Raw genomic sequence first — 17344 nt, forward strand, 5'->3', positions numbered from 1 at the left:
CTCATCCCTAGAGGTCATAAACAGAAAGAATGTTCATAAGTCAGCCCCATCTAGCCTTGTTGATATAGGAAGAGATATTTTCTGAAGTTTACTCAGAGAACAAAGAGGCTGTTAGGTCCAGGCTCTTCTTCTGGTGGATTAATTCAGGCTCTGACCCTTACTGAGGTTACTGAATTGATATTAAATGATAACCAATTTCTAGTACAAGAAGGCAAAGCAGAAATAGAAAAAATCTACCTATTACCACCTGAAAGAGATCCCAGGTAGAAAACTTACAGGAACATCATAGCCAAGTTTCAATGCTCCCAGGTTAAGGAGAAAATACTGGAAGAAACAAGAAAAACAATTAAATAACATGGAGCTGTTACAATAAGGATTACACAAGACCTGGCAGCTACTACTACAGCTACTACTAGTAGCAGTAGTACTATTACAATGATTGAAGGACCATAGGTCTTAGAATACTATATACAGAGCAAAAAAGCTGGGGTTACAGCCAAGAGTAAGTAACTTACCCAGCAAAGTTAAGTATGATTCTGAATGAAAAAACCATATACACACACACACACACACACACACACACACACACACCTAATGAACTCAAAGACTTTCAGGTTGTTTTTTTTTTTAAACAAAAACCCAGAATTTAAAGGAAAATTCAACATATAATATCCAGGAGAAATATAAGGTAAACATTAAAGACTAATTATAAGGGATTCAATAAGTTTAAATTATTTACTTTGTATATGTGAAAATATTAGCAGTACTCTTACTACTGTCACCATTATTTGGGCAGTTTGAAATAAAGGCATGGGCTTTATTTCAAGTGAAGAAAAATAGGAAGGAGAAAAATGCACAACAAATAATTGTAGCTTAGAATGTGAATGGGACAAATTTACTCATAAAATGGAAATGGATAGCAGATTAAAAATTTGAACTCAATAATATGTTGTTTTCAGGAAAGATACACACAAAGATAAAAGAAAGGGTAGGAGTAGAATTTGGTATGTAAAAAAAGCAGGAATAGTAATCATGATCTCAGATGAAGTTAAAATTAAAATAGATTAATTAAAAGTAAAAAACAGAGGAACTATACTATTTGTCAGAAATATCATTCAATGTTGTTTTAGATCATTTTAAATACCTAGACAATAGAAAATACCTGACTGTATATCTGCCAAAACAGACACAGGAACTATATGAACATAAATATAAAATACTTTTTATATAAATAAACTCAGACCTAAATAATTGAAGCAATATTTATTGTTCATGGGTAGGTAAAGCCAATACAATTTCTAAAATGACAATTTTATCTAGCTAATCTATTTATTCAATGTCACTCCAATGAAGTTACTAAAAAATTATTTTATTAAGCTAGAAAAAATAAAAATAAAGTTCATTTGGAAGAATAAAAGGTCAGGAACTTCAAAGAAATCAGGGGAAAAAAGATGTAAAGGAAGTAGATTAGCAGTATCAGACCTTAAACTATATTATGAGGTGAGAGCATTGCTGAAGCGTGAAAAAGATAATTTCTATTGGGTTGGAATACTGCGGTGCTGTAGGAAATGAGCTGGTTGATTTAGAAAAACATGGAAGGACTTGGACTTACGAAGAAAGATGCACTGTGTGTATATGTATCTTGAGAGAGTTGAGAAGGTATTAAGTATTGTAGATATCTATGTATATGCATATATGCACACATACACACACCCATATATATCCATGCTTAATTTTAGACTTCTTTGGGGAGGGGGATAAGAGGAAAAAAAGTAAAGTAAAACATGCACAACAGAAAACAAAAGAAAACCAACAAGGAAGCAAAGAAAAGCTGGGCGGCTTTGAAAATGATGTGCGGTATTCATTTCATAGGTTGTGTTGAAATGGAAATTTATTGAATATATTGAATCCTCTCTTTTCATCTGCTGTGTACATGGAAATTTTTTTTTCTTTTTCTTTTCTCATTTTGCATTTAAGTTTAAAATTTAAAAAATTACCCAAAAAGTGCTTTAGTCAGCAAACACTTGCCTTGTCAAGTAGAAATCACAGTCAAAAGCACCTTCAAAAGTGAATTCATTACATTTCTCCTCAAACTCCATGCACTTTCACACTTTCCTATGATGTCAAGGGCATAACCATTCTCCCAACTGTCTCAGACTCATAACCTAAGTGTCACCCTTGACTCCTCACTACCTCTTATCTTCCTATATCCAATCTGTTGCCAAGGACTGTCAATTTTACATTTGTAACATCTCTCAAACATTCCTTCTGATACAGAAACCGCCTTGGAACAGGCCTTAATCTCCTCATTGCCTGCTATTTGGTCTCCCTGTCACAAACCTTTCTACACTTCAGTCCATTCTCCACTTGGCTGTCAAAGTGATATTCCTATAGTGCAGGTGTAACCATGTCAACACCCAAATGAATAAATGTCGATGCCTCCCAGTAACGTCCAGGATCAGATATAAATCCTATTTGTCATTCGAAGAATTGAAGACAAAGAAAGGCAGCCCCTGCATTGAAACAGCTTATAATCTACTGAGCGAAGGCAACATAAAAAAGGAAGGTGAAAAGGGAGGAGATGAGAGGATTACCAGAATATGATATTTTGTGGAATGGAAAACAAGGAGAACCGCTGAAGCAAAGTGGAGAGGTAACTGCAAAGTTCTGACAGAGTGCTGGGCCTGGAGTTATAAAGATATGAGTTCAAATCCAACCTCAGACACTTACTAGCTGTGTGATCCTGGGCAAGTCATGTAACTTCTATTTGCCTTAATCCATTGTTGAAGGAAAGACCAAGCTACTCCAGTGTCCTTGCCAAAAATACCTTTGGGGGCACCTAGTCAGCACAGTGGACACGACTCTGTGCCTGGAGTCAGGAAGACTCACCTTCCTGAGTTCAAATCTGGCCTCAGACACTTCATAGCTGGGTGACCCTGGATAAGTCACTTAACCTCATTTGCCTCAGTTTCCTCATCTGTAAAATGAGCTGGAGAAGGAAATTGCCAACCACTCCAGAAAACCCCAAATAGGTTCACAAAGTTTGATACACTGAAAAATGATTGAACAACAACAACAAGTACGAACTGGGAGGATTTTATTGCTCTACCTTTCAGCCCTCCAATCAGAAGGAGTTGAGATGGTATTAAGTATCAAAAACTGAGTCAAGGTGAAAAGGGATCAGTCTATCTAGGCAGGTGGGTGGCGAGGTGGTGGTGTAGAATTGTGTGGAGCTGCTGATGGAAAACGTAAAAGAAATCCTCATAATACGTTGGAAATGACGCTAAATAGACTAAAGATGTTGAAAAAAGACAGATTAGACCAAATACAAGTAGACAACATCCACGGTGAAGTTCACCAAACTGTGAGGGCATTATAGGATTGATTCAGGAATTACTTGAAGAACAGAAAGATACAAAAGGGGTGAAAAAAATGTATTCAATATCTCCAAAAAAATGACTGAAGGACATGATTGTCTACTTTCCTGCCTACAAAATCATGAGAGTCATCTACATATAAATCAAGGGCATTCTAAATGTAAGTATTAGTAGGGAGCAAGCCCATTTCTGAAAGCACTACTATACAACAGACCATGATCTTCACAACTCTGTAACTAAAAGATGAAGAGGATACAAGATATCATTGTGCTTGCTCTCTGTTGATTATTAAAAAGCGTTTGATTCAGTAGGAAAAAGAAGTCACCTTACAGGTTCTTTTGCAGTAAACTGCCTCCCATCCATTCATCGAAGCTATTCAAGATTCTGTGAAAGATATAACTACCTCTCTTCAATAACTCTATGAACATAAACATTTAGGAGAGGCATAAAAGAAGATGTATACTTGCAAAGGTGTCATCCTTGTGATAGAGGAGACCTCGCACAAGGCTGAAGCTGAAAAGGGATTCCTTGTGGATAGTGAGGTGCTCCTTGTCGCCTGGTCACTGGTTTTATATGATGGCAGGACACCTTTTGATCCTAAATTCTAGTCCATCTGTTAAAGCTTATTTCCTTTTAAATGGATGGCTTGTGTTTTAGCCACTACTCAGTCGAACTCAAAAATTTTTAAATAGCAGCAATCAGGTATTAGGAGTTTCTATTACTTTTTGAGGTAAAGACCATCTGACAGAATACAATTCAATAAGGAAAATGTTCTCCACATGTTCTCCTTTTAACATGAGCTCTTAAAATGAAACTTTCACAGCAATCCTGATCAGAAGACTTGTCAGACACCAAGGTTATACAATTATTAGATATATCTTTTATCCATTCAACAGAATTGGCTCTTTCTTATTATAGCATTCATTCTTTGGTCTAATGGGCCACAAAACTCCACTGACCCCAAAATAAAAGATCTGAGTGTCCCTTTTCCATTTAAAACAATTTTTGACAGTTTTATATGAAAAACTGCTTGAAGACTTGTAATTCTAAAATGACATATTATATCATTAATATGTTTCTCATCTGTTTCTATAGTGTTATAAAGCATGTGCCCCTCAAACCCTTTTTAAAAAATGTTATTTGAACATATTTTTCATCTTTGCAAGATGCAGGTCATCTGTGCCAACAGTGTACCACATGTTAAAATCAGGTATTTTGCCAATGAGACTCAGAGGACAAATCAGAACAGAACTGAGTTTTACTTAAATGCTTAATATCTAAAACTGCCACTAAAAGATAAGAACCAAACAAAAAAAACTAAGAATATTTATCTAAACTAATATAAATGGCAATCTTAACTACAGGGCAATGAGGTCAATTTTTATCACACATTTTAAATGATTCAGGTTCTTTCTAGAGTTTTGGTAATAGGAGAGACACTTTGAGCAGAACTTTAAATCATTTAGGGGCTTGGATGAAATCAAGCTGACAAACTAAATTTTAATAATAGGCAAGTTATGCTGTTTAGCAGGAGTAATCATCTAAGCCAGAGGTTCCTAAACATATTTGATCTACTGTCCCATTTTCAAAAAAAAAAAATTACTCAGTACCCCCCAGGAAATTGACTTTCTTTAACCCTTTACTGGTTTGGGCTTTTTTAAAAAATTTGTGCCATTTTAAAAATATATAATTTTAAAAAATGACGTATCTTAAACTTAATGACATTGTAAATCTGTAGGATTTTCCTGCATTGAAATTTTGATAACGCCATATTGCATCATGTAACTGTATAGAATCATATTGTAAACAAATCATTACATGCACATATCCCTGTCAATGCATGCTGCACTTCTCAACAATGTGCCACACACTTGCCGGCTAACACCTGCCTGCCAACACCTGCTTGTCAAGACCTGTCAGCAGACTTGACCAGTGACTGGTTATAATTTGCATTTTGTGTATTTATTTGGAAAATAATGTAATCACTATGACTTCAACTCTGTTACACAACAGATGAAACATATACAAATAGTTTTTCAAAATTTTTTTATCTTCAATTCTTTCCTTATACTTCCATGCTCTCTTATGTTTATCCAATGCCACTCAACTGCAGCTAAGGCTAAAACCCCCCACCCCCCCATCATTCCAGTGCCCTCTAGGGAGTGGTGATACCACTCACTTTGAGAACCTATGATCTAAACAATGTCTGTAGACAGCTTCTGCCCCTTCCAAAGAAGGCAATCACGATCTCTCCAGCTAAAATTGCTTCCTTACCTAGCAGTTCCCAAAGAGGTACAGCTAGAGGTGACTTTGGCTATCTATAAAAATAAGTAACCTTGTATTTCTTCCAAAAATGAAAACACAGCTTAATCTTTGCCTTTTAAATATTCAGGTTGCAAAATCCTCTAAATGAGACATTCTAGAATATCATTCAAAATAATTTCAGGTAGTAGCGATTTTCTCACAAATATAAGGAGACAAACATTCATTATCAATAGTACTATGTGCTCTGCAATGGCTTGGAGTAATATTTAAGGTGTTGAATTTTGTCTAAAAAGTCATTCATCGTTTGAGTAAGGTTATTTTAGAGATTAATAATAAGATTAAATTCAAATTGGCTACATAATTACATTGGAAACAGTAAACTGGAAAGCATTCTGGCAGAAATTAGACTTTGGCCAACACCTTACAACATATTTCACAACACATTCTAAATAGATATGTGACCTTAATATTAAAAATCCCACTATAAAAATTACAAGAGGAACAGGTCATACACCCCTCATAGATATGGAAACAAGATGTATTCTTAACCAAACAAGAGAGAAAGAGGCAATTATCAAAGGTAAAACAGACAAACTTTGGTTTCCTGAAACTGAAAAGCTTCTGCACAGATAAAAATAATGCAACTGGGATAACAAAGGAATGACTGAATGAGAAAAAAAATCCTCATATCCAAATTTTTCTTACAAGGGTTTTCAACCCAAGTCACATAAACTATTATCTCTACCTGTCTATCTATCATTAACTCATAGCAATTACTTAACAGTTAAGTGGTCAAAAAGCTATGAACAAACATTTCTCAAAAGAAAAATTGCAAAGTATTCACAACTACATGAAAGAATGTTCTAAATCACTAATACCAAGAGAAATGCAAATCAAAACAACCCTGAGTTTTTACCTCACACTCTAAAAATTGGCAAAAATGAGCAAAACGCTAACAGGTAATGCCTAAAGAGTTGAAGAGTGATAGACACAAAAATTCATTGTTGGTGGAGCTGAGAAATGGAGCAATCATTCTGAAAAGCAATTTGGAATAATGCAAATAAAATGACCAAAACATCCACAGCCTTTAAACCAGACTCCACTGTTGGGCTTATACCCTAAGGAAGCCTGAGATAAGAAGGAAGTGCCCACATACTCTGAAATATTTATAGCAGCATGTTTCACAATAGCTAAGAACTGCAAACCAAGTAGATGCCTATCCACTGGGGAATGGCTAAACAAATTCTGATATATGAACATAATAGCATATTAGTGTGATGGAAGAAGAGACGGTTGTGGATGAATACAGAGAAAAATTGAAAAGTCCTACGAATGAATGCAGAATAAAAAAGCAGAGCCAAGAAAGTAATACATACAATAAACACAACAATGTGAATGGAAAGCATAACAACTACATGGTAGGAATCAAAAGTAAATAGAATGAAATTATTAAGATCCAGCAGAATTTGAATGAAGAAATATGGAAGAGACCCACACCCCACTACTTTCTGGGGGTGGGAGGATCACAGGTAGGGCAAGGTTTTTTCAATGTACAAGTCAGTTGCACGGCTTTCATTATCTTTCTAAAAAAAAAATTACTTTTTAAATGGGATGACACTTTGGGGGGAGGAAGGTCAAAGAATCATGTGATAACTATGAAGAAGTAACAAAAAGACTATATCAATAAAAATTATTTTTAAAAAAAGATTTGTTTAAAAAATGGTTTGGATTTAAATTCTTCTTCAGCCAGTCGCTAGCTTGTGATTTTGTACAACTTCCTGGGCTTCAGATTCCTCATCTACAAACTGAGACTTTTGGACTAGATGATCTTTAAGAATAATTTCAACCTTAAATCTTTTGATCCTAAGAAACACTAAGTAATTTTCCATAAAGGAACCTAATAGTTTTATAGAGTTCAAATCCTAAAAATTTGGGAAATTCGCATGATTCTATGAATTTGATTATAAGTCCAATATTCACATTAGATACATAATGATACATGTCAGATGTATCTATGCTAACTAAAAAAAATTCTAGTCCATTCCAGAGACACCAAAAACAAAAAAATCAAACACAACTTCTTGTGCTTTAAAAAAAACACAGGAAAAACAAAACCAAGTGTCTGGAATAATTTTCAAAATATCTGAAAGGTAAACCGACAATTTCATTCATTTTACCTAGTACAGACATTGAGCTTGGTGAAAATGAACAAAACACGCATACATATTAATACACATGAAAATTTTTAAGTATGATATGGAAAAAATAAATCAAGAATGTCATAAATAGGCCTCAGATTTAATGAATTCAATCAAGGAAAATAATACGTTTTCAAGGTCTGAAGTAAAATGAATAATGAGATAGGTTCACTGGGAGGGAGGGAAGTTCATTAATTACTCCAACAGATGACCAAAGAAACATCTAAAAATTTGTTCTTTCTTCACATATTCATGAGTATTTTGAGCTACCCAGCTAGCTGGGTCCCGAGCAGGCAGCTCAGTTTACTCACAGGGTGTGTTCCTCCATTTTCAAAGAGGACCATGACATCGAAGGAATGATAATGACTTGCACTTGACTTTGTTTTGAGTGAGGGAGGGCTGTGCAAGGTCACCAACCCCACTTTCTCCTCCTGAGTCATCTAGATCCAGTGACCAGATATTCATCAGGATGACTGGAGACGACCCAGGGTGCACTGGGAGACCTTGTCCTTCTAGACTAAGACCTTTTCAGGTACTCACTTAAAGTGGGGTGATGTCCATTCAGTGAAAAGGCCTTTTTAAGAAGTAGTCAGGGGGAACGGCCTCTTTAAATAGAAATAACTAAATAAACAAATCAAGCTGAGAGGGGCCTCAGGACCCTCAGGGCTGTTGTTTCAAAGACAAACAGTTACTATGGACATTCACTCTAAGCCAGGAGGTCCAAAAAACAGCCAGTGAGTGGAGCTTGGGCAGGGACCTGTTGTTGTTCAATCTATGGGCTTCAGAGTGCCCTGGGTATAAGGTTTTAGGAAAGACAGGAAGGAAGGAAGGAAGGAAGGAAGGAAGGAAGGAAGGAAAGAAGGAAGGAAGGAAGGAAGGAAGGAAGGAAGGAAGGAAGGAAGGAAGGAAGGAAGGAAGGGAGGAAGGGAGGAAGGGAGGAAGGGAGGAAGGGAGGAAGGGAGGAAGGGAGGAAGGGAGGGAGGGAGGGAGGAACCTCAACCTCTCCTTCTCCCCTTCCTTCTCTCCAAAAGAAGGTAAATTGATGGCCAGCTGCCCAGTTAACTTGAGGTTTACTTGCAAGATTTCCCTTCCTCCTTCCCTCCCTCCCTCCCTCCCTTCCTTTTTCTTATACCCAGTGCACTCTGAAGCCCATAGATTGAACAACAACAGGTCCCTGCCCAAGCTCCACTCACTGGCTGTTTTTTGGACCCTCCTGGCTTACAGTGAATGTCAACAGTAACTGTTTTCTTTGAAACAATAACCCTGAGGGTCCTGAGGCCCCTCCCAGCTTGATTTGTTTATTCATATTCTTTTCTATTTAAAGAGGGCCATTCCCCTGACTACTTCTTAAAGAGGCCTATTCACTGAATGGACATCACCCCACTTTAAGTGAGTACCTGAAAAGGTCTTAGTCTACAAGGCCCAGGTCTCCCAGTGCACCCTGGGTCATCTCCAGTCATCCCAATGAATATCTGGTCACTGGATCCAGATGGCTCTGGAGGAGAAGTGAGGCTGGTAACCTGCACAGCCCTCCCTCACTCACAACAAAGTCAAGGGCAAGTCATGTCATCATTTCTCTGACGGCGTGGTCTTCTTCAAAAACGAAGGACAAACACAACAACACAAAGAGTATTTTAATCAAATTCTTTATCTTACTTCATAGTTTCTGTCTTTATACTAAAAATCCTCCTCCCTTTTTCCACAGTTGCTTATGAGCGATGACAAACAGCTCCCTCAAAGTCTGGATACCTACCAAAAGCTGCGACTTTGATGATCATGGCTTCGATGTCAGACGATATCATTTCTCTAAGCAAATCTTCCTGGTTTCGACGCCAAAGATAAGCTAAAGGCTGAAGATCAAGTCTTCTACATCTGTTTTTTAAGGGAAAAAAGGATTAAATTAAAATGTTGTACATATAACTGTACACGAACTTGATTTTCAATAAAATGAATTTCTCAAGAATTGAGACTTTTAGAGCACAAATGCTACATATAATGACGCTTCAATAGAACATAAACAAATTTTATTCTTAGGACTATACACTAAATTGTAGACAAATTGAAACCTCTGGACAAATTATAATCATTTTTAGCAAGTTTCTAAGTACAGAAAGCTAAGCACAAGAAATGCTAGTAGTTAAGGACTATTAGTAAAACTATTAAACTTTCTAAGCAGCACTATTTGTAAGGTCAGCAAGACTCAGGACAAGGACAAACCATTTTTGGTGCCTCCAATTGTGCTCTAAATGTTTCATGTGTAAATGTCCTGTTTTTTCAAAGACACATAAATTTCCTGAATGCATTAATGACATATTATTTATTCATGGTTGTTTTAGCCCCTTCAAATTTCTGCACACAGTAAATAGTTGATATCTAACTGAATTAAAGAAAAAGATACCTATTTTCACACGGTAAAAATATAATGACTGTTGCTTAACTATGTTTTAATGAATGTTTAAGAATAGACAGCCCTGAAACAAGTTGTATCATTTTCATCTTTAACATTGTATTCATCATCCCTTACATTTGGATAATGCTAAATGTTTCATAAAATTTTTTCTAGACATTGTATAAAATCTTACCACCTCCTAGAAAGTAAGCAGGGCAGATAGACAGCATGCCAGTTTTACAGATGAGGAACCTGTGCCTCAAAGAAATTAAGTGGCAAATCAACAATTAAATAACTATGAAGTGGCAAAGTTGGGACTAGTGGTCAGATCTTCTGCATGTTAATTAGGTGCTCCTTGCATTTCAATACTGACTTTTTATTTCCATTGCCTGGACCAATTTAGTAGAATGGTTCTGATGATACAGAGACATGGTCATGTTGAAAAAAAATAATTGAACTGACTTTCTGGCATCCTGTGAACCAAAAATTTTGTTGGTGTGGTGAATTTTTAAAATATTTATGGCTTAGGATGCGGCCAAGAGATTTTTTTTTTAACCTGAAACCCTTTTAGCATAGAAGGTTATCCACCAAGTGATGAAATACAAAGAAATATGAGAATTTTATCAGCCTCTCTCAAAGTACAAAGGTTGTTAAATGAATATATTTGAAATACTTCAGCATACCTATCATTCATTATGAACGGGTTTTCTAAGACTTCTACACACAACAAAAAATGTTTAAATAACATTCAAAGTATTTGTGATTTCACTGTATGCATACTTCCTCTCCTGATACAGCTCATAATCCTACTACACCTAGTCTTAAATAGTTGTTATGATAAAAACCCTTGATCATTTTGTGGCAAAACTTCTGATTATATATCTCTTTGAACTTAGTTAAAATGGTCTTCCACTTATATTCTGTATCCCCGTCGAGTTGATTATGCTCCCATATCAAAACCTGTGAGTATTCTTGGCCCTCTTTTAAGGGCCAAGTTAAACCAATCTCTGCTTCCCTTCATTTTTTTCATGTTTTTATATAGTTCTATTTGAATAATCCAATAATGTGTTAACAAGCCCCTTCATCTTTCCTGCCATTTTCCCTAATGCACAATCATCTTTCTTTTTTCTTACCTTTCACCTGTGGCTCCAAGAAGCTGTAGCATGTGCAGCAGCTACACCCTAGTAAAACCATCTTGGCAGATAGGCTAAACCAAGCTGAGGGTAACTGCCTCAAAGACATCTATGAGTTAGGGGGATGTCTATCTTAAGCACATGAAGACTTTCCCTCCCGGAACGGGTGAATAAGAACAATCTGCTCCAATGGCCAAGAAGAGGGCTGAAGCAGGTGCCATAGAGGGCTAAGAGTTTGGTCAGACACCAAAGATGCCAAAGTCATTCACCATATCTTGGGCCACTGCTGTTTGTCTTGACAATGGATACCAATGACCCTGGAAGAGAGAATGAGGCTGACAACTCTGTGCAATTCTCCCTCACTTAAATCCAGTTCACAGACAAGCTGAGACTTGTCATTGGTGATGTCCTGATTTATTGATCATGATAACCATGATGTCAATGGTCCTCTTTGAAAATGAAGGTTGAACAACATCTTCAAAAAATGACAGAAACTATTTATGTCTTCTCTCCACTGATGATCCCTATAATGCCTTGTGATATTAAGATTGTGAATTTTTTTAACCTTTTCCCCCTCCCTTAAAATATAAAAAGCTAACCTTTACTTATAAATTAACCTTTGATTGTCCACTTGTATTTACCATTTCATTTTTCTCAACCCCCTTATTTATATTAAAATGTTCTGTTTCAATTCTGGGTTTTTCATCAGGAATGTCTGACAGTTCTCTACTCACTGAAGAACCTTGTTTATCTTCTTATAGGCTTATACTCAGCCTTGCCAGGTAAGTTATTCTTGATTGCAAACCATTATCACCTGTCTTATGCAGTATCTCATTCCATGTTCTTCATTTTTTTAATATTATATACTAAATTTATATACTAAATTTGGTGTAATCTTGACTATGGTTCTGTGCTATTTGAATTCTTTCCTTCTGGTTGCTCACAGCAGCTTTTCTTTTGTCTTGAGGTACTAAATTTAGGGAGTTTTCATTTTGGAGATTGGGGAGAAAATAGGTGGATTCTTACTATTTTCACATTACCCTCAGGTTATGGGCAATTTTCTTCAATAATTTAATAAAATATGAAATCCAGTTTTCTTTTGTTTCTGTCATTGATTAAAGATAATCTATGATTCCTAAGTTATCTCTTTTACAAAAATGTTTATTTTTGGTTCCAAATTCTCTTCTTCTCACTGGTCCCTCCAACAACCTACTGAGAAAACAAGCAATATGCCACCCAATACACACGGAGTCAGGAAAAACATATTTCCATGTTAGCGACGTTGCAAAAAAAAACCCAAAAGACCCAAGAAACATAAAGTGAAAAAAAATGTTTCATCGGTTCTGTCTCTAGAGGTGGGCAGAACTTCTCATGTGTCCTTCGGAACTGTTGTGGTTCATTATTGTGACTACAGTTCCTAAGTCTTTCACAGCTGAGTATCATCACGATGTTGTTGTTACCCTGTACCGTGTTCTCCTGGTTTGGCTCCTTTCACTTTACATGAGATCACATAAGTCTTTCCAAGCTTTTCTGGAAACATTCTGCTCCTCATTTCTTATAGCACAGTAATATTCCATTGCAATAATATACCATAACTTGTTCAGCCACTACCCAGGTGATGGGAGTCTCCTCAAATTTCAAATCATTGCCATCACAGTGTTATCTCTTCTCAATCTGTTTTCCAGGTGAGTAATTTATCTCTTCTCAATCTGTTTTCCAGGTGAGTAATTTTTTATATGAAATATATGAATTTTTCTTGATTTTTTTTCCACTTTTGACTATATTTTAAGAATTCTTTTTATCTCTTGGAATCATTAATTTTCCTTTGGTCCATTCAGATTTTTAGGCAGTTTATTACTATGCTAAGGTTTTATAACTCCTCAGTTAAGCTATCAATCCTTTTTCCAAGTCTATAGTTCTTATTTCTTTTATAATATCTTTTTTTTAAACTTCTGCATCATTTCTTTGATAAATTCTAATTATTCTTTTGGTCAAGATGGGTTTGGGTTTTTTTGGGAGGGGGATACCACATGGAGCTGCTGACTGAAGGAGATTTTGAATTATTTTCTTCTGAATTTGTATCATCATCATTGGCATCATAAAAGTCTGTTTATTGTCTGATGGATTACCAAACCAAATGGAGAACTCTTCTTTTGCTCTTTAGGTCACACTCTCCTTTTCCTCAGGTCAGGGTTTCAACTTGCGCTTTTTCCTTCCCAACAGACATCAGTTCTTCTCTCCTCTGATCTCCAATGGCTCTCTCTGCTGCAAGTCTCTCCCTACTTCAGCCCGTTGTTCTGAGGCCTATGACATCACTCCCCAATGTGTACACATCCATGTACATGTACACATACACAGAGGACTCCTAGTGTTGTGAATTCATTTTTATTCTCTCCCTCAAACTTCAGTTTCAAATCAACACCTGCCTATGGACACGTCCAAAACAAAACTCAGTCTTTCTCACCTTATTTACTGCATTTATTATATCAATCACATTTTGAACTAAGCTAAAAAGTTCTTAAACATTATTGTCTTGTCCACTGATCTGAAGGTTGTCATTCTGAGAACTGCTGACAGTGCCTCAACAACTTCATGATTTAAAACCAAACACAAGTTACTGACAGGGAGTGACTTCCCAATTTTAAATCATGGTTAATCATTTAGGGCACATGAAAGGTAGATTCTGTTTTGGCCATGTCGAAATGTTTATCCCATTCTGTACATCTAATCTACAAAAGCCTTTCTTAAGAAGGAAATTGCCATTTGTTAAGCACCTACTCTTTGCCAGGTACTGCGTGAAGCATTTTACAAATATGATCTCAGTTGATCCCCACAAATCTAGTGGGTAAATACTATTGTTATCATACCATTTTATAGATGAGTAAACTGAGACAAACCAAGGTTAAGTGATTGTCCAGGATGAAGCAGCCAGAAAATGTCTAAGGCTTAATTTGAACTCCAGTCTTTCTGACTCTGGGCTGGCTATGTGGCATAGCTAGGTAGATAGCTTGCCTGCTCTGAGTTCAGATCTGCCTCAGACACTTACTAGCTGTGTGACCCTGGGCAAGTCACTTCATCTTATTTGCTTCAGTTTCCTCATCTGTAAAACAAGCTGAAGATGAAAATGGTAAACTACTCCAAACCCCAATGGGGTCACAAAGAGTCAAACACAACTGAAACTGAACAACAACTTTCTGACTCCTCAAGATAATTTTTAAAGCAGTAGTCTAGGTCATAGATAAGTTTAAAATAAAGAGTAATTTCAACAATATGGCAATTGTCTAAATAAACATAAAACAGTGAGATAAAAATTAAAATAATCACTTTTATACTATGCTTTTAAATAGTTTGTAATTTCCATTCAGAATACAGCCTCTACACTCTAATTAAATGTTTTAAGTGCTCTTTAAATTTTTTAACTTTATAGAATAAAACAAAGATTTCCATAACACAATACAATAAAAACACGACTGCACATGAAACCACAAATTCACTATGTACAACGTGCTATTCCTCTTAAATACACAACAAAGTTACCATGTAAATTTCCTCCCTCCCCTTTTATTTTTCTTCTCTCTCCCATAGAACAATGCTCTTTGCAGGTGATCTGCATTCCCAAATGCTTGGCTAGAGCCTACCTTAGTAACTGACAAATGTTCCTGCAAGTTTCATAGTTTACCAACTTTCTGAACAACATTTTTGATGGCCAGGCATATTCATCATTATGGAAATTTGTTTAGTAATCTCTAAACAATTGACAAAGATTTGGAAAGAAGAGAGATGACATTTCTATGCTTAATTCTTTCTGTACATGACTATGTATTCCAAATAAACTAGCTGGATCAAAGTCTATTCTGTAGAATGAATGTTAAAATATTCTAATTTCCTTTAAATATTTCATCCTTAAAAATTCTATATAGAAAGGGTACATATACATATGTAAGTACAAGCATATATATTTTAATAAAAATACTCAGTAATCTTTCCTATGGTTTTTTGCTCATGTAACAAAATTTCTAAAAGAAAAACTCATTGCAATTCACATGTGTCCATTTTTAATTCTCAGTTTACTCTTTACCAAAACAAGCACTGGCAATTCCTTTTCTAATCACTAAATAACAGTGGGATCTTCATGTTCTTTATATATGAATATGCATAATGTTGTTAGAAAAATGAGATATATTTTCCTAAAGTAGTTGTAGTAATTTACACAATGCTAAGAGAAACAGCATCATCTAATGGACAGAGAGCTGGTCTTAGAATTAGGAAGACCTGAGTTCAAGTCCTGACTCTCCTCTACACTGGCTGCGTGACCCTGTGCAAGTCCTCAAAGCCTCCCAGTGTCTCAGACAACCCTAATGCTACAAGTTAATGAAGAGTCACAGATCTGCACTGGTGAAGTGAGTTTGTAAACCCAAAATTCCCAGTACAAATGAAATCCCAGAACAAGAATAAGAGAAACAAGAAATTTCACACTTCAATTTACCAAGAGCTTTCCTCACAATAAGCCTTCTAGGCAGGTCATCGAAGTATTAATGGGAGTGTTGTACAGATGAGGAAGCTGAGATCTACAAAGGTTCACCTAGGTTCTCACATATAATAAGCAGCAGAAATCCCTATCTGGGCCTTCTACTCACAAAGCAGGGCCATTTCCAAACCAGAGTGGTTCCCAATTGAAAAGAGAAATACCTTGGTCAATCGTTTGGTTTAACTGACACAATCTGCTATCACAGGAGTATTGGTCTTCAAGTCAGCAAGATTTGTATTCAAATACCATTCCTCCACCTAACAGCATGTGACCTTGGACAGATCACTCAATCTCTTTTTCCTTATCTGCAAAATGGAACTAGGAATACTTGAACTACCTGTTAGACAGGCGTATTTTACAAGGATTAAATTAGAAAATACAAAGTGCGCTCTGTAAAATTAAAGTACTCTGTTATAGGACTACGTCTCAAGTATACCCCAAATGAGCCTAACCTCCCTACATACTTAACACGTCTGTTCACATGATGTCAAAAATGGGACTTTACTTTTTCCACCAAAACAAAAAAATTACTAAAACAATTGAATTTATCAGTTATTTTGCAAAGTATAGACTTTCAACATGCTCTAGAACTATGATCAGTTAACATGAAGGCCTAAATATTCCTCCTCTCTACCCCTAAATTTGACAAACTGATAAATAAGAAGGTAATGTGTGTGCATGTGCATGTGTGTGCGTGTGCATGTATGTGTGTGTGTGTGTGTGTGTGTGTGTGTGTGTGTATCTCCTTTAAAATACTGGCTATTCCACATCCCCCCAACTCCCATGATCACTTGATATTGTGACAGGGAATGATGTATTAAACAGGTATCAACACACATAATTAATTGAATGAGAAATTTTAAAAAATACTTAAAATTTTCTATCTTGCATTATTTTATTACACAAAATTCATCTTTCTTAAGAGGTTACTTAGGTTGCTTTTGATGAATGATTCATAGGCAAAAAAATACAGCGTTACTTTGGTTTCTTACCAGAATTGCTATATAAATCTAAAGCCTAAAAGCATGAGAAATAAAACATTTATTTAATGAATTGACACAAATACAAATTTTCTTTGGTTCATGTAAGTCCTCAAAATATATACTTTAAGCTGATCTATCAAATTATAGTTTTCTTACACATTTTCCACTCGAACTCGTTGATAGTCAGAAAGAATGGCCCCAACAGATACACCATCTATGTTTTCTTTTTCCTGAAAAAAAAATTATATTAAAGATAAATTATTATATAGTCCTGAACAACAATCTAGGAAATAGAAAAATATTACGTTTCTTGGAGGAAATCAAATGTAGACATAATAAAATATTTATATAAGGCAATGGAAAAAAAATTTAATGTTTCAATGGCAAGTAAAAAGAGTCCATTTTGCACAGAAAACACATAGAATAAAGAGACACATGAAAAAGGCTCTCATAATTTAAATATTCACTGAT

General features: G+C 35.8%; 1 protein-coding gene across 8 annotated transcripts in view; it reads right to left on the reverse strand.

The window, feature by feature from the left end:
* DPH6 (diphthamine biosynthesis 6) overlaps positions 1 to 17344 on the reverse strand; it is a 479427-nt gene that overhangs the window by 335489 nt on the left and 126594 nt on the right. For all 8 annotated transcript variants that reach the window (XM_072622998.1, XM_072622997.1, XM_072622999.1 and 5 more), the window contains exons 4-5: positions 17030 to 17103; positions 9594 to 9712 (exon numbers count right to left, since the gene is read on the reverse strand). In XM_072622998.1, coding sequence (XP_072479099.1) covers positions 9594 to 9712; positions 17030 to 17103 — 193 coding nt within the window. The remainder of the gene's footprint in view (positions 1 to 9593; positions 9713 to 17029; positions 17104 to 17344) is intronic.

Source organism: Notamacropus eugenii, chromosome 7 (assembly GCF_028372415.1).
Source record: "Notamacropus eugenii isolate mMacEug1 chromosome 7, mMacEug1.pri_v2, whole genome shotgun sequence".
Lineage (NCBI taxonomy): Eukaryota > Metazoa > Chordata > Mammalia > Diprotodontia > Macropodidae > Notamacropus > Notamacropus eugenii.